General features: G+C 39.9%; 1 protein-coding gene across 1 annotated transcript in view; it reads right to left on the bottom strand.

The window, feature by feature from the left end:
- The window catches only part of LOC308143876 (sodium/hydrogen exchanger 9-like), a gene marked incomplete at its 5' end in the record, with an annotated part of 62,518 nt that overhangs the window by 30,839 nt on the left and 9,502 nt on the right, over positions 1–22,177 (bottom strand). The window contains 6 exons of the mRNA XM_080514818.1: positions 574–685; positions 3,437–3,550; positions 5,221–5,309; positions 8,473–8,578; positions 9,661–9,799; positions 13,329–13,434. Of these exons, the coding sequence (XP_080370944.1) occupies positions 574–685; positions 3,437–3,550; positions 5,221–5,309; positions 8,473–8,578; positions 9,661–9,799; positions 13,329–13,434 (666 nt within the window). The remainder of the gene's footprint in view (positions 1–573; positions 686–3,436; positions 3,551–5,220; positions 5,310–8,472; positions 8,579–9,660; positions 9,800–13,328; positions 13,435–22,177) is intronic.

Below are 22,177 nucleotides of genomic sequence, written 5' to 3'. Positions count from 1 at the left end.
CGGGGGAGGAGGCAGTGGGGGAGTTCTGGAAAATAGCAAGACAAGGGCTTTTTACGAAGAAACCTTCTTACATAAGAGTAAAGTGGGTCAGTCAAGCAAAGAAACACGCTGCTGCGGCAGTGCCCAACATCGCTTCACAACGCAGAATCCTCTTCTCCTCCATCACCCAACCATTTCGGGTGTCAACCATTGGTCTGTGACACTGGAGTAGAAGATGTACTCACCCTCCATAAATATGCACAACAAAAAATAGAAAAAAAAACTATGTGTGACTTCTTGTTCAAAAATCTGCTTTCTGCGATTTTGATTGAACAATTTTGATTGAGTCCACTTACTTGGCCTGATGCACACACCATCAAAGAGGAATATCTTAGAGTTTTAACAGAATAAATCTGAATAAAGGTTCTGGTTTGCTGGTTCATATCCCACTGCCATTATTTAATGCAAATACTGCCAATCCAACATTTTTCTCATTGCGGATGATGGGGAGAAGGTAAAATGTTGCTGGAAGTGTCAATTCATTATATTAAATATGGCCAAAAGTAGAAGGAAAAAAAAAAGAGAAAACATTACCTGCAATTATCATAAAGTGCTGGGATGCATGAGGTATCTTCCTTGTACGACCCAGGTTTAACAAGAAGGATAAGGGGTAGATGTTGCAAGCTCTTGAAATAAAGATGGAGATCTGTGTGCACGGAGTGCAGATTAAGGAAAAGGCTTACGGGTATATATGAGATACATTCAGAGGCTGAAGTGCAATTATGAGTCAGCACATTCAAATGGAAATGTGTGTTTTCCTGCTTTGAATCATTGCAAATATATTATTATTAAAAAAAAAAGATTTGATGCATAAGGCCAAAGTCTTTCAGGAACACACAGATTATTTTTTAGTTTCATTCAGAAAGTACATTTTGACTTCACATAGTTTGCAGAGGAAGCTGATAAAGAATTCCACACCAAGGCGCAAAAATTCTTTGTGAGGTCAGGGTGTGAAGCGCCCCCCCCCCCCCATGAGGATTATCATACATTTACAAATATGCACGCGCGCGCACTCACATGAACGATCTCAGAGTATTTTCTATTGAGGATGCAAACACAGCGGCGTGGCACCATGCCGAGGCATGAAGCCAATCAGCCTACGCCAGCTGTCTCTGCCCTCCACACACACTTTGATGTTTCACATAGGATGGGATTGAATGCTAAGTGTCCTGGGCAGCAGTTCGGGAGAGGATATCTGTGCCACTATCAGAGACACAGCTGACATCCTGGATACACGTAACATCTTTTGTCATGCTCTTAAAGGAGGTTACTGCCACTTCATGTGAACCTGAACGCAGCCTGAGATCGTCAGGCTGAAGAGGTCAGGTGTGTTTTTGCTGCACGAAAAACCTCTCTGCATTGAGGCTACCCTCCTGCAGAAGATTTTTTTATTTGACAGTATGGTCAAATATGACAGTGGCAATAATAAAGAGACCAATATCCCGGGCATGGGGACCTTTATTCTGACAGGGCTATTACTAAAACAGCAGTCCCTCACATTCCGCAGTCAATATTAGATCTCATGCACCCTATGGATTTTCAAAAGCAATATCCTGCTCCCAAAAGCAGTCATTCCTCTTTATCAAAGGCCTCTGAGCTATTTGAATGGAGGTAATTACGCATTTTCATCGCTGCCTCATTTCCAATAAGGCCTATCTCCATTGTCACTGGCAAAGGCTGCAAGCAACTGCGATTAAAATCTACTGTGTAACCAAAGAGCGATTAGCTGAGTTGAATCACAAGGGTTATTTCATTTTTATAGACACTTTTAGTGATCTACAAGAAGACTCTGACCTCCATTTACTCCTATTTGTACATGTGGGTCAGCTTCCAGTTGGCGTTGTTAACCAGATTTCTTTTTCCTTTCAAACTAAGCTTTGTTACGGAAGCACAATTCAGGACAAAGTAACACAGACTCGGTGCTCCTGTCAAACATTTTTCCACCAGCAGCACTTGCACATTGTACATAAGAGCTTTGGAGAAAGAATCTGCTCTGTCGACTCTTTCTCTGGCCCCTTTGACCCGATGGTGGAAGATGGATTGTAATAATAATTGCTGGCCATCTGGGTAGTGGACTGTGAAAGAACAGCTCCTTGGAGTGCGTCCACTAGAGTCTCTCCTCCGGCATAGACTACGACCATGCCAGCTCTGTGGAAAGTACGATTGCACAAATGATCGCCGGCAGTCTATTACTACCCACTTGTTACCTTCATGAAGCAAAAGCTGACAGGTATGACAACAGCTGTGATTATGACACATCTGGTATGAAGTATGACATTAACATGCATTATAATTTTTTTTTATTGCCAAACAGTGTAACTGCAGTGAATTTTAGTCAAAGCCAGAGCAGGAACATATGCATGTTCTGTGACAGATTGCTACCTGTATGATTTTTCAGTGTGAATCACAAATATTTAATTGTCTTAAATACGGACATTTAGCTACAATGCCACAAAAAACTGTGTATTGTTTCTGCTGCTGGGCTACACTGGAGAAAGACATGCATTTAAATATGGCGTTGCACTGTCTTCTGCTGTTTAAATTAGAAGTATAAATGACTAATTATTTTGTTTGAGAAAAATGCCACTAATTGAAAACATATATTCGCAAATTGTTAAATTTAAGAAGCTGAGCCAATGGTCAGTAGATGCTTATACTTATACGTATTCATCTTCTCTTTCAATATTTGATTAGTCAATGTAAATGAAATACATATAAACAATTGAAAAAAAATATTGTGTCGAATAAAAGTCAATACACATGGATATATGCAGCAAGTTGTACATTTTGAACACATCTTCAGGCTGAGTAGTCCCTTAACGAGGCAAGAATGTGGGAACAAACAACATGAACCACCTTCATTGGAGTTTCATGAACTATTATGATTTTATATACAACAGGGATATGGCTCCTCATCCAGTCCAAATTAAAAAACTGCAGGCTTATTTCAAACTGAAAACATGTTTCATTCCACTGAGCTTTGCTGGAGAATGAAAAATGAGCAGCAGCAACAATAATTAAAGATCCATTTAAATTTCTGTTTCATGGGTGTTCCTCAGAGTAGCTCGGCAGCTTGTGAATGTTCAGAGATGGTGAGCATGGGAGAGCAGCTCAATGGAATTTTGCAAAGCTCTCCAGACCAAACCAATTAAAGTGCCATGCTCCTTCTTCAATGGCTGAGCAAATCACTGAGCTGCAGAAAAACAACGTATAAAACATGACATTGCAATCTAATACCCCGCAAGTGACCGAACAGATTAGGAACATCGTCACAGGTAAAGGAGACTGAACAAAACTGAAAAGAGACGTCATTTCCGAGGTCTGAGAGGTATTCGATGGCTGCACAGCAGGGGGGCAGGGGGGTGAAGATGATCCATGGAGCAGCAGAAAAGGATACAAATGCCCCAGAAATGAAGAGAGCTTTGAAGACATGGTGAGGAAACGTCAACAATACATATCCCATGTAGCCGAAGATGAAAATCTCCCCCAGGAAGTTGAAGACTTCAAAGAGCTGCAAATGATAAAAGGGATTGAGAGGATCATGAGGGAGAAGGTCATTGGAGACAGGGTGTGGTACAGACTGTATGTGTGTCTTCTTGCATTGTTGTGGGAGCATAAATCTGTTTACACAGTCACATTGAGCATCCACCCATACAAATCCCCATACGATAAATCCTCACGTTAAAGGATAAGAGCGGGCATTTAAGGTCAAGTTAAGGTGGGAATACCGGTCACAATTAGTAAAGTTGGTTGTTATGAAACTGAGAAAAATGTATGAAATGACCTTGAACACAAACAAGTGTTTATTAAAAAAAGGGGGGGAGCTCAGGAGCACAAGTGCCACCGTGAGATCACGGATGAAATGGGTAAATAGGCTTAGATTTGTACAAACACAATAAATCCTCTGATGGGGTTATTGCCTTTGAGGAGGCAAATGCAAATATATCCAGCTGGGGTACATAGTGTGGATGTATTAAACAGCGGGCTTTCTGTCTGTTCTGTCATGTAAGACCATTTCACCTCAAATATGTAGTTTATAAAGAATAAAAAAGTGTCTGGACATAAAATTAATGACAGTGATTGTTCCAGGTAGATGAGTGATCAGTCTTGTTATATTTCAGGCCAATCTGACGATATACTGTAGACAGAAATAGCCTTTGAGCATCTTTAATGAGGCACTTCTGCATGAGAATTATTAATATGAATAAATATTAATTAGGGTCCATGTGTTGTAATGGGAGTAAATTAGAGCAGATACTGTGAGTTCATTAAAATTGTCCTAATTGCTTTATTTTTCTTAATGAAACTAGTATTGCTTTCTTCTTCAGTATAAAGCAATCTAATTGAATATGTGTACATTTTCCCTCGAGAGTATTATATCATGAGAATAACAGATGCAACAGAGAAAAATATTTGTCCTACTAGCTATTCAACTAGTGTCTGCATACTCTAAATCTCATTTTTCTTTGAGCTGCAGCAGTATGTATAAATCATGGAAATATCGAAAGCGGTACATTCTGCAGAGTAAAAATACCGTGTGACAAACATACAGTGACTACAGAGTAGGCCCCCACTTTATGGGCAAAGGTTTTAACAGTGCTGACTTTTAAAAGGCTTTTCTGTGATAAACTGTTAGCTGCACTACGGCACAGATAATGAATAATAAATGTATAGATGAGTATGCGTGTTCTTGTGATTTATTTGCCCTCCTGTGAAGCTCAGCGGCACAGTGTGACAGTGGACTGGCCTCCATCTGCGCTCGGCCTTTAAAGCAGAGAGCCGGAGACTGCTCTCCCACACAGACAGCCACCAGACGAGCCAGCCAGTAATGGCAATTAATGATTACTCACATGCAGGAGACAGCTCCTGGTGTTGAATGGAAGAATGAGTAGACCAATAAACCTTACAATTCCAGCATAATATCCTATTAATCATAACGACTCCAAAACTTTTTTTTTGTCTTTGAGCCAAAAAGTATGAATACTCCTCAAAATGTAGAACTTTTGAAAGAAAAACAAAGGGAAGTTTAACATTTTTTCCATGTGCATGTGCTATTTGGTTCTCCGACATAACTGCAAGATCTGAAATTCTGTCTGCAGCAGTGTTTCTCTTTAACCTATTGTTGGCCAAAGTCTGCTGTTGTTCAGCATGTTTTGCACCCTCAACTGTTTTAGAAATTACCTGCATGATCCAAGTCCTGCCCTCAGAGGAAATATTGAAATCTGTGTACCTCGCCTGACTCAAGCCACAAAATAGCACTGCCACGATACCTGGAATAGAAGAGAACAACAAAAAAAACATGCAAAATCATTGAAAAGCCAGAAAAAAATTTAAGTCTCTGTAAAATCTCATTGTGAAGGCAAACATCTATATTTTGTCCACAAAACCTGTGTACGAGTATTCTGTACACAACAGGGAGTTATTAACATGCTGTATCTAATTCATACAAACCAGGCAAAATTCCTTATACAGACCTATGTGTATATTATGGTTGAAACTAAAAATGGGGTGTTGATTCATCAATAAGAACATTCTGAATGTTACTCCAATATAGGGAATTTTATTTATGAAAAGTGCCTTTGTTAGTCTGCAAGGTTCAGGCCACCATTTTGTATCTCAGTCTGATATATGGAGATGTTAAAAAAAACAACAACTAATAAATAAAAACAAAATTTGGGGAGGAGTAATGTACATAACCTTAGTTATTGCTACACGCTGTCAGCTTGGATACTGCAGATTAGTCTTTAGTAATGTCACAGGCCATTATTTAATTTGGATGATTGCTCTAAGTCAGGATATAAACAATTGTCTACATTTGGTGCTTTCAATGTAAAACTTTAGTTCTTTACAAAAAAAATAAGTAAAAAGCAGTTATTGAAGAATGTAAGTAATAAAATGCATAGATATTCATGCATTTCATTTTTGAGTTAATACTATATTTGCCATGTTAGCATTATGGGCACCATGTCAAAGGCTATCAAATCCAAAATGGATGCCCTGTATGCAGCTGCTACTCTAATGTATATAGAGTATGTAACACCAGATCTGACCAGCCCAACCTTCAATCCACCCGCCATCCTGTTTCCAATAAACTTCAGCTGAAAAAAACTTCAGCTGAGTCATAACATGGTGACCAACCCAACTCAAGTATTTTCACATTTTTGGTTAAAACCTTTACTTCCATTCATTGTTTCTCCCTGAGCAACCTCCAACCTCTGGAAATGATAAATACCACAAAGTGACATAATCACAACAGAATGTGCCAGATGTGGAGAAGCAGAAATTAGCGATAGGAAAACAAATGACAAGCAAAGTACAGAGTGAGAAGAAAATACAGAGGAAAACAAGGGCAGCTCCACAGAGAGAAGAAACAGGGTGGAGCGAGTGATTAGGACTGCTGCAGAGGAGGTGAACTGGACCAGAGAGCTGGAATTTGAAGCATATAGCTTGAAAGGTGGGTTGGTGTCTCACAGGACCGGACTGCTCTGTTGCAGGAATTTAATTTCACATTTCTTTCCCTCTCCTTCAAGACAGAATCACAAAAGATGGAAGAAAAAATGTGAAATTACTATGATGGGTAGCAATAGTTGGATGATAGAGTTGGGTGTAATACAAAGGAGAAACTGCCTGGCGGGAAGATAGAGCACATGGTTCAGGCTGCTAAATGAAGCCAGTCCATTACTCTTTCTTCACCATCTGATTTCACACCAGGATGCTGACCTGTACCTGCACTGTGCTAGTTCCAGTAATCTCTGTTCACAATGTCCTTTCTAGCACTGTTGAGCAAAATCTAATGGAGCATGCCAGGAAAGGCAGATCTCATTTTTGGATCCATTTAGTCTCGAGCAACAACATCCTTCTTGGTTTACATAAGACTGACAGAGATAACACATCCGTCACCATCGACACAAAGTCTCTACCACACAGAGGAGTTGGCATTAGATGCAGCTCATAATTAGTAGTTGTGAGGGGCCTAAAGATTAATGATAGCTGGGCTCCCTGCTCAGCTGAGGGTCATTAGGCACACCCTCACTAAACTCCAACAATTAGCAAAACAGAGACAGACTTAATTACCAAAGGACACCAGCGATGACTCCCATCATCCATTGAGTTATTCTGTATGAGGTGCTGCTGTAATGTAGATTGTACTAATAAAATCCTTTGGGCTTTGTTTTGTATCATCTATTTTCTGTACCAATAATATTAAAAGGTCACAAAGCTGTCGCTTAACATCGGCATTAATGCAAGGTTTCAAATGTGGACGTTGTAAAATGATCGAAATAAAGATAATATGAGCGGTAATGGACTGCCGGTATAAATATCCCATACTCTGCATGACAATAACTGCTCCAGGTTTTGATGCAATATGACTCTCGACTCTGGGCAGTATTCAGAATGGTGTACTTTATAGACCGGGCAACTTGTAAAGTAGAAAGGTCAAGCTATTTCATTAAAACCATCATGTCTTCCAACACAGGCCACAGGGAGTTCTGCCAACTAAAAGGGGAGTGCTCCACAGCATCAGCAGAATGAAAGGAATCCCTGTGACACGGCTATGGCAGGAGGAACAACAAAGCTAATGCACGCACGTGTGTACAACAGCCTTACTCCAAAAGTCCATTACAACCCCTCAAAGAAGAAAAAGAACGAGACAACGGCAATGAGACAAACCTATTTTTTCCAAACAGAAGCTATGTTGTATCCAAATTCCGTGTGAATCTGTGAAAACATCTTATATAACACAAATGGAAGCTCCCCGTGGTGGTGGATAACAACATCCAAGGCTTGAATGGCAAAGAGAGGTCATGTTCTGATCTATTTTTATGTGAAACCTGAGCATTATTCCCCGTGTTCGCTCTCCAGGAAACTTGCACAAGCAGCGAGTTGCTTTACTGTGAAGTAGGATGTTATCTGTTCTGCCGTCTCGGAAGTACAACTATGAACATGACCAGACAAAGGCAGGAGGGCAACATTTTAAAACAATTTGTAGGGGGTGTGCACAGAATGGGAGGGGTACCTGCAGCTGCACCTTGTCTGTACGTTGTCAACATTCTATAAAGCCCAGCACCTCCAGAGAGTAAGGTATTTACGTGCAAAAGTGAATCTGTTGGTGAGCAGGGAACTGTGCAGTCAGTCATGCCTGGGCCGCATAGAATGTGGAGCATGTGCCAACATCATTTCTAACTTTGTGGAGTGCGAGCGGTCACAGGGATGCCTTGGAGCAGTGAAGCTTGCCAGTCAAACAGCTGCTCGTGTCATTGATATTATAGAGCAGTAACGCAAGTCAGTGCGTGCCATTGTGAAGAGATGCCTGAGGGGGAAATGAGGGCAGCAGTTCACTAACGGGATTTGTATTCACTCTAACCTCCTCAACCACCCAGGGTGCCGATTCGGCCACAGACACACAAATAGAAAAAGTCATAAAGCACTCACCTGAAAGTCCGCTGGCTTCAGCAGACAGGAAGCTGCTCCAGGACAGCAGGACGAAGATGGATGTTTCCAGCAGAGGGTTCTCGCGCAGCCGAGTGAATTTAGTGAGGTGGAATGAAAGTTAAAGATATTCAAGAGGATATTCAAGAGGCGATAGGATGCAGGATTTCCCACTTTGCGTCAGGCCAAGGTACAAATATGTGACTGTTCTGCATGCATATTTTAGTGGAGCAGTCAAAACAGAGAAACACTGTAATGCTGTACCTGCAGACAAAAAAGCAACGTCTCCATTAATCTTCCAGTAGCTACCACACGGAGGAACCTTAATTACCGTTCTAATGAGATTTCTGCTGTAGGTTCTTCATCCAATTCCAACTCAATCACATTGCACCTTCCCTAACAGCAGGTTTTGGAGAATTATGCACACACTAGTAGTTTTGGAAGGGTGGCAGTCGTTTGTGAGTTTAAGTACGACAAAGATTACAACTTAAGGTCTATTATTTGTTCAGTTTACTGTTCTGCTTTTTCAAGTTCCTTAAATATCTTACTGCCTCAAAACAATAAAACATCTTCTAAAGATTGTGTGAGTGTGTGTGAGTGTGTGTGTGTGTGTGTGTGTGTGTGTGTGTGTGTGTGTGTGTGTGTGTGTGTGTGTGTGTGTGTGTGTGTGTGTGTGTGTGTGCGTAATTATCGGAGATCTCCTCTGTAAGCAATTAAAAGACAAATAGGCAACAACATGTCAAACTGAATTTCTTAAAAGAAAGTGCTGTTTGAAGAGGCAGCACAAATAAGCAGCCTACTGCTACGGTTAATATCAGCGAAATCTAATAAATGCTCACTTTGTAGTTTGCCAGCACCCAGAGATTAGTCAATGTAAATAAGAACTGCCCCAATCCTTCAGTGACACGTCCACATTTTTCATCTGAAAGTCTAATGACCGCAAGATCAGAGACAATCGCTGGACAACGGAGGAAATCAAAATATCATCTAAGGTTTGATTGACCACTTTCATGTAACAAGCAGAAGCATGTTAAGACTTGCTCTTGTTATATTTAATGCTAAAAGGGCAATACTAGGGCTTTGGTTGACAGGCAGTTACAAAGACGAGGAAGTGCCTACACTGTGGCAGATGTCGAGGTGATAATTGAGTGTGGGTTGCATAAGCAGAGACTGGAGGGGGTGAAAGGATATGAGGGCTGTGATTACTGTGAATATGAAACCTAAGAGAACTGACCCAACAAGCACGCCAAGAAAAAGGCCAATGGAGCGGAAAAAAGCAATGTGGTCAAATAGGTGTCCGGCACCCATCTTGTGGTAGGTGATGATGGCACTGTCGGAAAAAAAAAGAAAAAGAAAAGCAAACACAAAGAGGTAAACAGTTAGTCAATGATTTTTTTTTACTGTTTAATTTCAACATTGAGGCTGGATGGCTCAGGTCAGCTGCTCAGTTGTTTCTGGAGGCAGCTGTTATAACCCTTGTATTAAAAAAAAAAAAAAAAAAAAAAAAAGTTCTCTTTGGGTTTCTGGTGTCCTTGTGTTTCATGATGTTATTGTTTTTGTTATGGCTATAGTTTTAGTGTCTGGTTATAATCCATGTTTGTTTTCATGTCTTATGCCCGTGTTCACGTGTAGCCTCATGTGCCTCACTGCTCTGCCTTCCTCTGTGCTCCCTCGCCAACCCAGATTACCCTCATGGATGCCAGCTGTGCCTCATTGTCTCCGCACTTCCAGGTTGTATATCAGTGCTATTCCCAGGCTCGTCAGGTTTCTTTCAAGTTCATCCAGCGCAGTTTTCCTGCGTATGTCTTGAGTATTATCTCAGCCTGTTTATGTTTAGGTCAATTTTCTTTTTTTTTGACTGGCTGCACTGTCAGTCCGTTTTCTAACATTATGGCCAAATTTCAGAGTTGATGAACACTTTCCACAGCCACATGATTCTTAGCAGTTTTTATTATTACCTGGGTTACACTGTGCCTTGTAGAGTTCATGAAATTTAGTATAACAGTATGTTTGACTGCATAAAGTTTGCGCTCCACTGAATTGGGTGTGATGATCATTACTTTTACACGTAACATCAATAACAATAACATCCTGTGGGAATTTGCAAACTCATGATTTGGTGCAGAGCTGGTTGCTTTCTGATGTTGTTTGATGTGTAATTTTTTATTGTTTCTTAGCATCTGTAGCTCATAGCAGAACTGTGTAGCTGAGTGAGGCATTGGCTGTGACATTTTCACACTGTCAGAAAATTATCTGAGGCACATCATCCGTCAGTGACCTGTCCCACAGATTTTGAGCCATGATCAAAGCGCTGGTCATGGCTGCTTATATTTCGTCTCAGACGGCTAAAATTGCAAAATATATAGCTCCCTTTAGTTATGGAACGACTTACTGTCACACATTAGACAGGCTCCCTCACTGTCTATTTGCAAAACTGCTCTTAAAACCCATTATTTGATGATTTGGAGTCCAACGACACGTTTGCCCCTTGAATTTATTTCGTTTTTATGCTTTCATGGTTATTTACAATAATAGTAATTATTCATTCAGCGCTGGTCATTTTTTTTTAAAGAAAAAAGCTTTTTTTGCTTGAGAAAAAAGTTGAGTTGAGTTAAAGTAAATGGCAAAGCTGAAGATTTGGAAACTGTAAAGCAGCAACACCATTTATAGCTCTAAAACAAGTGCAGTCATCAGAAATACAGCCCACCAGGTTCTTGGTGTGAACCAGTCGGAAGCAGTGGGCATAAAATCATGAGGTTATTGTGCTGAGCTAAGCCTTCAAGTGCAATTTACTTGAGTCATTCCTAAGGACACGCTGCTTTCTTTAGAAATAAAATCCTTCCCTGAAAACAATGCATTCCAAATGATTGGCCTCAGAGACGTGCCCTAGTAGTTAGTGGGAAACGGGGGAAATACTATTGTTGTTCACCAAGATAGTAGCATAATGTTATTCACGCTGCTATAAATATTTACTTTGTAGGGGGAAGGGAGACTTACACATGGAAGTCATTGAGTGCAAAAGAGGCCTCACAGGGAGGAGAGAGGGAGGGAGCGATCATGTGCATGTGAGTTTCTGTGGGTGTGGCGATGGAGGGTGGGGGGGTCTCTGATGCAGCACATGGCTGAGGGAGCCACTTGCCTTTGTGGTAATGATAACTTTTAAGCCACCACAGATCCTCCCATGCACTCCCCTCGGTCATGGTGTGTTTTCTTAAAAAGACTACCAAATGGCCTGAGTCAGCTAAAAACAAAATGTGAAAGTGGTGTCTGTTGTTGTCGTTTCCTACATTTAATTAGTTACAGCATAATTAACGACTTAGAATGAGAACCCACAAGACTGACGCATGCAGGGTAAAACTCAATAAAAGTTGTTTTTGTGAATACGGTCTTTCACAAAAAAGAAAATGTGATTTTTTTTTTTTATGGAAGAGGAATGTAAGAAATTGGTTAAACCTGACAAATAAATCCGTGTTTCATCTCCACTTTATGTGCTGTCAGCCTGGAATAATTTAGCACACACCACGACGTGCCTCATTCTCCATAGCAGAGGAGGAAGAATTAGTCAATCTGTCACTAATGAGCTCAGCAAGCTGCAAAAGGAAATCTATTGCCCCATCAGTGAAAGTGGCGACGCCACTGGTATTAGGACACAGTTTGGCTGTGAATCACTGTGACCTTCAGAAGACTGTATCTTCACATCCTCGGAGCCGATCTATAAGTCAAAATCCCAAGATGTTTAACTCAGGACCTGGTTGAATGGTGGCCGGGTCACGGCTGCTTGAGCAGGAAGTTTTGTGCCTGGGAGAGGGCACATCAGCGTAAGGCTGAGCTGCTCTGGGAGCTTGTTAAAATTCCAGTGCCAGGACCCCGCGTGGCTCACTAATAAGGGCCGGCTTTGTGTGTGAGGCCAGGGCGACCGGCAGGCCAGCGACGCAGTCAAGTGACAGGAGATGGCATGAAGGCCGGTCACGCCACTCCAGGAACAAACATGGCACTATCTGACTGTTTGTCTGAGGAGACATACAGGACTTCCTCCTCTTCACTTCAATGTACACAGTGATGGCACACTGCATCAAGACAAAAATGCATGTGTTTCCTCCTTTTGTTTCCACCTGCTTGAGCCTTTAGGTACAACTGGAGACAGAGATGTCAGTATGTGCAGGTACCATACAAGTCATGTTCTGGTCCGGGTGAATACAATAGGCAGACATGGGCATGTATCCTAACCTTGTCATCTTTCACTCCACTTGCCTGGTTATGAATGTGGATATGTGTGAATTCTCCTCACTCGCTGTCTCCAGCTTGCCATCTGTTAGCAAGTCTTCCTGACTGGCTTCGTTCAGAAGCCACGTGTAAATAAAGCAGACAATGGCTGCAATGTGTGTGAGCAGGATAAACATGCATATTTGTGCAATGCTGGAGAGAGGAGAGCGTGGAGGCAAAAGGAGCGAGGCACTTGAAACGCATGGACAAGCCATGACGGCATCACAGTTACTCCACCGAGATTTCAGGGATTTTATGCTGTATTTTGTCTGAATTTGACAGCAGCTATGGTCGCCAAGTTTGTTAGCTGGAAGTGTGTCTCTGCTCTGGCAGCAAGTCTCTCCGCTGAGCACCTTAATGAGATGCTGACAGTGCTCGGGGCAACTCGCTTATGCAGTCCACTGCATAGTATCCGAGGCACTCATGCTGTTTTACCAATCACACCCTTTCCTTAAAGCTGGCAGCACTCATCCGGCCTTCCTTCCTCGACACATTCGCCCCCATAGTGCTAGAAAAAGTCTGAACACCCACACAATTAAATCTTGAAATATATTGTTATGCGAGCGCTGAAGCAAATCCTGAAGCGCATTACTCACTGTGTCAGGACAACGGCTACGGCATCATTCAAGACACTCTCCCCAAACAGCAGGCTGTGCAGATCGAGGTCCATGTGCAGCTCTGACAACAGGCCAAGGAGTGACACTTAAAAAAACAAAAAAAAACAAAACAAACAATGGACTCAATGCCAATGAAGACTGCAAGAAGAAGCATAGCAATTTCAAAACAAACAAGTCTTCAGCTGATTACACGGCAGAAGAGGATGAGAATGTCACCTCTGCTGTTACAGATGGCAGAAACCAGAGGAATTAAAGTTGCAGTGTAATAATGAAAGCTGACAGACAATGTCAGTGCACCAACAGCATTGGAATGAGGATTTTGACACTTGGGACAGCCAGAATCACTAAACCAAGCAAAGACTTGTTCTGCTTAAGCAAATCAAAACACACTATGCATTGGAGAAGACATTTCTCAGAAAAACAAAAAAAAAGGAAAGCAGTAGAAAAAGTATGTCGGTGGTAACATGATGCGTTGATCACGTTAACAATTGCAAATGATAATATGAGAGTTTACATCTATCATATGATATTTAGGATTGTAATGAAAGCAAAAAAAATGTGTTTCACAACATACACTGTAACCTCAGAATCATTGACGGTCTAATAAAGTATTCAGCAGTATGAGAAAGCATGAAACAAATTAACATGAGTTTTTTTGTTGTTATCTAAGTGCATGACAAAGGGGGATGTGCACATTTCTAGTAAGACACTCATCATAAGACAATCATTACAAAGAAAATATCAACAAAATATACCATCCAATTTTTAGGGTCTGATTGCAATAACAGCAGAAGAAAACATAAAAGAAGAACATCTTTGTCCAAATGTGTGATTGTGCGTTGTGCAAAGTACACGACCTGCATTAAGAAGTCACAGTGCATACGGCTGAAATATGCTGGTCTATAATTTGCTGTGAGCAGAACTGAGGGTAGATATTACAAATTATCCAAGTAAAGTAAATGACTGAATTGTTTAATGTGATTGGAATAAATTCCAATGCTGAAAGATACCGGCTGGAATGATTATTCCTATTATTAGAGCTGCAGGTGCTTCTGTTCTATATCATGTTCATATTCGGGGGAACATGAATGTACTGTACATGGCAGAGCGCTCATTAGCCAAGGGCATTGCTGTAGTTTTCAGAGTCAGAGGGAGGGAGAGAAAATGCTGCTCGGAAAAGAGGAAGATTATAGCAGAGATTCTACAGCTGATTGAAAACATCCAAAGGAGCCAATTACAGCCTGATATGGGAAACTGCAGGTAAACATCTTCATGCTTCGAATAACACTGACTCAATCCTCAAAGACTGCTTCCCACATAGTCCCGGCCCCGGCACAGGTGTGTCTCATGCATATTGATGCACCTGCAATGAACACAGTAAAATTGATCAAGTTTGAGAGGTAATTTCTCTTGAGCTTTCTATATATGAAGCTTGCTAATTTTCTAGCAATCCATCTCCAATCCCAGCCCATTATAGACAAACTTCTGCATGAGCCTGCAGCTAATTACAAGTAACACAATCACTGTAATGAAAACTCCAGGAAAAAAAAACAAAAAAAACAATGCACTAATCAAATAAGATCTCTCCCTAAAAAGAAACGTGCAGTGCTCTGCCTCCAAGATATTTCACACAGAAAATTGCATGTTCAGTAAATTAGGCATAAAACAGGAAATTTAGTTTCTGCATGATTGTAAATCTTTTTGAGCCATATAGCTGATTTAAATAAGCGGTGTAGTGAATGGATGGATGGAAGGTGTAGACTTACACTGGATACTCTAAGAACCAATGAAAACAACGGGGTTTGAGGCCTTTTGCAAATCGATCTTTCACCAAAAATCAGCTGGTAAGAGGTATCACACTTTTCTAATGCTCTTTTCACAAAGATGTTGCAGTTATGTACATACACAGTAGTCGTACTGCTGAAACACATTAGCTTAGCCGTCAACACTGTGTGGGCCTGACAACCGATTCACACATTAAGTTCAGCTTAAGTTCCATCAGATATTTGGAAACCAAATGGTTGCATTTCAGTTAGTTCTGTCTCTATACAATATTTATAATGGATGGATGGATGGATGGATGGATGGATGGATGGATGGATGGATGGATGGATGGATGGCTTAATCAATTATGTGCTCTGCTGCATTCACTCTCAGGGGTGTGCAGCTTTTCCGTAGCTTTGCAGAAATCAATCTAGCACTTGTTCTTAAAGGAAAAAGGTTTATGATTATGAACTTAATACTATAACAAAAATGCAACAAAACAGCTCAGATAAACTATGGACATGTAGACAGGTTTTTATAAAAGTGAGTTAATGTTTATATAGGGTGACACCCCGGGTACACAAAGTAAGCTCATGCCAAAGCTACAGCAGTTCTGTTTTCATGGAACTGGGTTTGACTTGAGGCACACCAAGGGTGATGACTACCATGCAAGATACTCAATCCATCAAGAGCAAATAGGAAATTATACCTGAAACCAGTTATTGAAAGATGACCTGCTCTACCAACTGATTATCTACAAGATCACCTACACTTCAATAAAAACAAATGCAGAATTAATTCATGACACGATACAGTTACAATCAAGAAATAGTGTTACAATGGTAATGCTCTACTTTAAAATCCTGTATTGTATTTGACACCACCTCTATCTTCTTTTTCCGTATCTGTTGCAGTTGTTCCTTTAATACTTCATGATTTTCTTGTGTTCCTCATCTCTGATGTTACGTCAGCTGGGATTGTTCCATCCATCACTACTGTCCTCAGCAGGAACCCAACAACTTGGACTCAGTGCTGGATGTTTGCCTTTATGATGACGTCTGCTTGGGTTTGTGTTCTGGGACTTTGCTGAGCTGTGCATTAGTTTCATGTGACGCCTCTCTCTCACCAATATGTCCTTCCCTTATAGCTGAGCTGTGGGTGTGTCTGTCCTTGTGCTCTTGCTTGCAGCAAGAAGTTCACCCCTGAGGGTGAAAACAGCCAATTCATTCCCCTGGCCTCTGGTCTATCTGCATGTTGTACTTTCCATTCTATGCAGAAGTTGCAAAGGAAGAGACACTGAAAGTGCCTCACTGGTGTGCCTATATCCTAAATCCAGTTTAGGAGAGAAATGCCGGCAACATAGTTTTTTCACATGGGACCTGTTGGAATTTAATAAAAAAAAAAAATTAGGACAGATTAGACAAATCTCTTATTAAAAGATTTTCAGAAAATCTTGCTGCCATATTTTGATACCTCAAAATATATCCAAATGGACTTTTATTAGGTGTTACCATTGTTTATTTATTTTTTCTTTTATTGCTTGTTGTGTAGTTGTTCTTGAATCCTTCATATTGAAAATCAAATTCTGCTTTTCCACTTGTCAGCAGCAATTTGACATTTGAAATCAATACAAGGTATATGCTGTACATGACGCCAATATTAGATTACAGAGAATATTTCTGTTGACAGTCTTCATGTTGTACAAAACAAGATACATTCTCTAAATAAATGATTGGCGTTATGTTTTAATGGTGGTGAAAATACAGTATAAACAAAGTATCACTTATTCACGCAGCTCAACTTCTCAAAGTGCTGCATCTGCCGAGAGAAAAATGAGCTTCCCAAATGCATATAACAGGCAGAAGACGTTGAGAATACAAATGAGCATGCACACGCACGTGCACAGACACACGCACGCAGGCACACGAGGCACCGCAGGACAGTTAAGTGTTGACACTGACTGACAGGGAGAATACTGACATTGACGTGATGGTGACATGTGCTGTCAGCTCCACTTCCTGACACCGCAAATATCTCCAGCTAGATACGAGCGATAGAACTGCTTGGACTGCGTTCACTGACACTGTACATTACATTAGATTAGATTACAAGCCATCACACATGTATTGAAAACATAGCTTTCCAGACTGATATGATGCATAAACATATTCATGTAGTTTTGTTTTGCAATTTCTTTTGAATATCCTCACAAAATCTACAGTAACTTCCAATACCTCCCGCATTTTCCCAACCCAATAGAATAAATCTTAAACTAGAATAAAAGTTGTTTAAAATAAAGGGAATTATTTTAATCTCCTTGACCGCATAGTGTTATATAGTGTATTTATGTGTTACAAACAAATTGATTTTTCATTCAAGATCAATAAAGTATTATCTTGATCTATTCATTCATGGATCCATCTACAAAAGACAAAAGCAACTTGCAACTTGCAACTCACAAACCACAAACCACGAGGTCAATACATGGTGGCTTGTAACCCAATGTTTGAAAGAAATAAAAAATATTAATTGGCTTCATATGTAATGGTTATAGTCATTTTATGCACATTTGAATCAGGTATCCCTAAAAATAACTTTAAAATGACTTAAATCACTGTGTTTTTCCATTTAAACATCAAAAACATATACGTTGATCGAAATTACACGAAACATTATTGCAGAGGTACATCAGCACCCCTTTCAAAGATGCCCTTCCCTGACTGACAGTATCAATACAACCCCTGCTTGGCTGTTGCTGCTTCATTGCTTAAAAACATACATTGTTAGGTGATGTTTTTGTTGTTTTGTTGAAGGAAATGGAGGGGAAATGAAGCAATCGGGGAAAGATTTAATTTTTTTCATAACCGTTTTCCGCTCAAGTAATCACTTCCAAACATAATCATTACAAAATTTCCTCAGTCCACCCTTGTTATTCTTGTCAGCAGATGAAAGTATTTTCTGACACTGTAATATTCTGTGGTACAATGTTGTTTTAAATGATGTGCATTCATGTGAATATTGAGGAAAATCCAGCTGGCTCTGTGTGTTACAATGCAATTTACATTCTGAAAGAAGAAAAACAGAATCATATCATAAGACTAAGCAACAAAGATATGGAGAGAAACTGATCAAATACAAATGCATGGGTACAAGTCTGGTGGGAAAACAGAAAGTTGAAGCAGTGCTATTCTGAAGGCCAGACAACATCATGTTCAAAACAATAACAGCTCCTGGTGGATTGACAAACCACCTGTTAAGACTAAGATGCAAAGAACATTCCTCTAAATTAGTTTCAAGGAAATGTGTGATTTGAATAATGAGTCAGTCCTGATAGTCTTGTTTGGCCCTGTGGTGACTATCAGGACGGCGAGGGCAAGACAGTCAGGATACAACCAGACTGACAATCCAAGCAGTGGCAAGAGTGCAGCCTCCGGACATGTTTTGACAGATCTGGCTCTTTGGTCTTTGACAGGTTTAAACCTCTTCCTGTTTGGGGGAAAATCCCTTATCTGGAGAGGGTGAGGTAGACCCTGGAGTCAGGATTGTTCCATCTCCCTGCTCCCATAATGCCTGGCTGATGACAGCATGTCGTGCACCACTCACATTGCAAAACTGGAAAAAAAAAAGAAAAAAAAAAAGCACCCACCCTTTTCCCACACAGACACGCACACGTAAAGTTGGCTGCGTTGTCATGGCAACCCCATCCTACAGCTGTCAAGTGTTCATCAGTTTCCACAGCAACGACATAAGGTAGAGAGAGTAGACAATTATTTCAGACATAATACAGTTGAAAGGGTCGAAGGGAAGTTGTATTAGGTCAAATTATAGTAGCGAGGTTTAACAGAGACAGAGCTTATGACCATCTCAGTAAGGGAGTATTGGATTTGTTTTGCTGAGTCAACCAAATTAGGCAGCCATAATACTGAAAGTGATGCATTTGGATGATGGCCAACGGGGAATTAAATTAATCTCCTCAACTCCATTAAAAGAAAGTATGTACGAAAATGTGCCTACTTTTTATTTTTGGCATTTAGAATGAAAATGTTTCTTCATTGTTTGAACTAAAGTTGAAATAATAAACCACTGTATGTTAATCATTTTTGTGTTTGTCAAGAGAGTACCTTTTCACAAGCTCCATTAAATTAGCAGACTTTTTAGTCTGCAGGCTGGTGTTGTTTTTAATATAAGCTCAGTGAAAGCTATTAAAGTCAGACTTAAACAGTAAGTGAACAGATATTAATAAAACATGCAGTGTGGTAAACTAATACAATTCAGTCACAACTAAATTTAACACAGATGAAGTCAATTAAAAATATGCAGGAAACATTGTCGGGACATTTCAAAAAACAAAACATTTTTATTGGTTTAAGAAGGCAGCACAGTAGCGTAGTGGTTACTGCTCACACTCAGAGCTAGAAGGACCCCACTTTGAGTCTGGTAGATTTCTTTCTATGGGGAGTCTGAATGTTATTCCCATGATTGCATGGTTCTGCTCTGGGTACTTCAGTTTCCTCTTGCTGTCCAAAAAGTCACATTTAAATTTCAGTGGTGACTTTAAATTTCCATCTGTGTGAAATGTGAACTGTGTCAGTCTGTACTGCCACTGTGGACTGTTGATCCGTCCGTGTCTGGCACCCCACCACCCTATGTTGGCTGAAGCAGTATATAAGATGAATGGTGATTTTTAGAGCAATTAAATTTATGTGCTAAATCAGGGGTGGGTAAACTGTGTGAGGAAATATGTCATCCTTTCTGCCAGAGAGCCAAATTGTAGCAGAGAACATCTGCCACAAGGACATATGAGAATGTGTGCTTCTATAATAATTGTAAATTGAAATAGTAAATCAAAATACATGACTTTTGTTTCCAGTATTAAAGTAGTAAATGGAAATTATATGCACACTAATCGACACGGTTTCAAATTGGCTTGTGATTTGCACATATTGACAACAGAGGCTGCATGTGGCCCCTGGGCCCACCACTTGCCTTGGGCTGTTTTAAATGAATGGTAATTGTTAAATGACTTTAGTTAGGACAATGAAAACCATTGGATGACACTGTTTGTATGTAATGGAAGTTAAATCCTTTGTGGTTGATGCAACAAAAAATACGTACCATGGAGGAAACATATAAGTGTGGTACCGCATGTCACTACATCAGAAATAATCCCTGAAATCATGTTACCATCATATTACATGTTAAAGTCTGTTTTGATTGACGTCTAAATGTTCAGCTATTGCTTCCAATTTTCAAACATTTAAGCGCTTTCAATGATATTCCAATAATACAATAGTGGCTACGTACTATTGAGTACCAATGCCCTACAATAATTATGCATTATTTCTAAATAAAAGGTTCTCAAAAGTCTTCCACAATCATTGGGCATTTATTTTGAAAATGTACACTATTAGTATGTGTACAATGCTTTGCTTGGACCAGTTCTTAGTATCTAATGATACTTTAGCAGAGCAATGTGACAAAGCTCACCACCAGCACCTGACTCATGTACTATATGATTGCCGTCAATGCACACAAAGAAACAAGTCAAAATGCTGAAGTTACTAAAAATGGTCACTTGCAGATGTATCAGTTAAACATTATTACTACAAATCTAAAATTGTTAATAATTCCAACAAAAGGAACTATGCTGGTGCGGTGTCGGAGAGGGCAAATTCAAAGATGAAAAGAAAATGTACATCGTCAAAACTGAGTCTTTTCCTTGAGAAGTTAAGTGAGGGTTTCGATGACCTTTTGGAACTATTCCCGAGGCTGGAGGATGCAGCACAGCAGGAGCTCCAGTCTGTGACCTGAACCATGTGTCTTACTCACTACAAGCAAGTTTCATAGCTCCAGTGCTGCAGGGGATTATACAAAACTATTTTAAAAATCAATACATGCTCACTGAAGGGGGCAAATGAGTACATGCATGGGAATTTAGCTTTTTATAGAAATTCAAGAATAGAATAGACTATCAGACTGCCTTCTGTTTTTGTTTTTGTTTTTAATCTTTTTCTTAAAGCCTACAGGAGTTACCATATGGATGCTGAACACATCTTTTATTTGTTAGGGGTGTTATGAGAATATTTATGCACTTTCTTATTAATCTTTTCAACCTCTGCAGAAGCTGCTTCTCGTGTCTGCCAAAACTAGGATGATATAATAAACTCCAAACAAACTGTGAACGTAAACACATTGCAAGATAAAAGGCCCTATATAAAACATACACTGTATACCGTATATGCTTTTTGTGTTGCTGTGTTAGAGTGATAGAAGAACTGTGCAAGTCTGTGTAATGACTGATATTGCTCATTCGAGCTTATGAAGGTGAGCTTTTTTTTTTTTTTTAAGACTGCTAATAAATCATACATACCATGGATACTTTGTTATGGTATTGATACTTTCAGTTGGATTTATTCCATGATGCTTCCAGGATTACTGTGTTAGCTCAGGATTATTGAAACATCCGTCTAATAAACAGAAGTTTAATGAGATAGCAACAGAGCTGCTATTTACAGCCAACAATAGCTTTGTGTCTTGGTAGTGGTAATACTGAGGCTTACAGGCAGAGACAGCACCGCTGTAGATCACTTACAATAAGAATAACAAAAGCGAGCCGACATATACTTCAATAATAGTAAATGAGTTATAATTTAAAAATTAATAACCACTTGCTAATGCATTTAAGGCAAAAATTAACCGAGGCTATGACATTCTTTAAAAATAACAAAAACAAAATCCAATCAGGTGTTGTAACATCAACAATGCATCTTTTTACTGTTGACATGACAATGTACACAGAGTATACTGGAAAAAAAAAAAATTGTTGCTCAAATAAGAAAAGAAACTTTCTTTTTGCTGAAAGTGTACAATGCAAAGCTTTTGTTGTTGTGGTTGAACAATCCACAAAAACTAAATCACATCCGTTCTTTGCATTTAAAGCAGTTGCAAAACAGCACCACACCTTCCACTGTGCACTTACCAAGACGTTTTAAAGTGACTTGGCAGCTTGGTTGTTCCAAACAAATTGCTGCAGCTTTTTGTGGATTTACACTGTCTTTGTTACT

The sequence above is a fragment of the Blennius ocellaris genome, assembly GCF_963422515.1.
Source record: "Blennius ocellaris genome assembly, chromosome: 19".
NCBI lineage: Eukaryota > Metazoa > Chordata > Actinopteri > Blenniiformes > Blenniidae > Blennius > Blennius ocellaris.
Note: the sequence above shows the minus strand (reverse complement) of the source record. Positions and strands in the feature narration are given on the sequence as shown.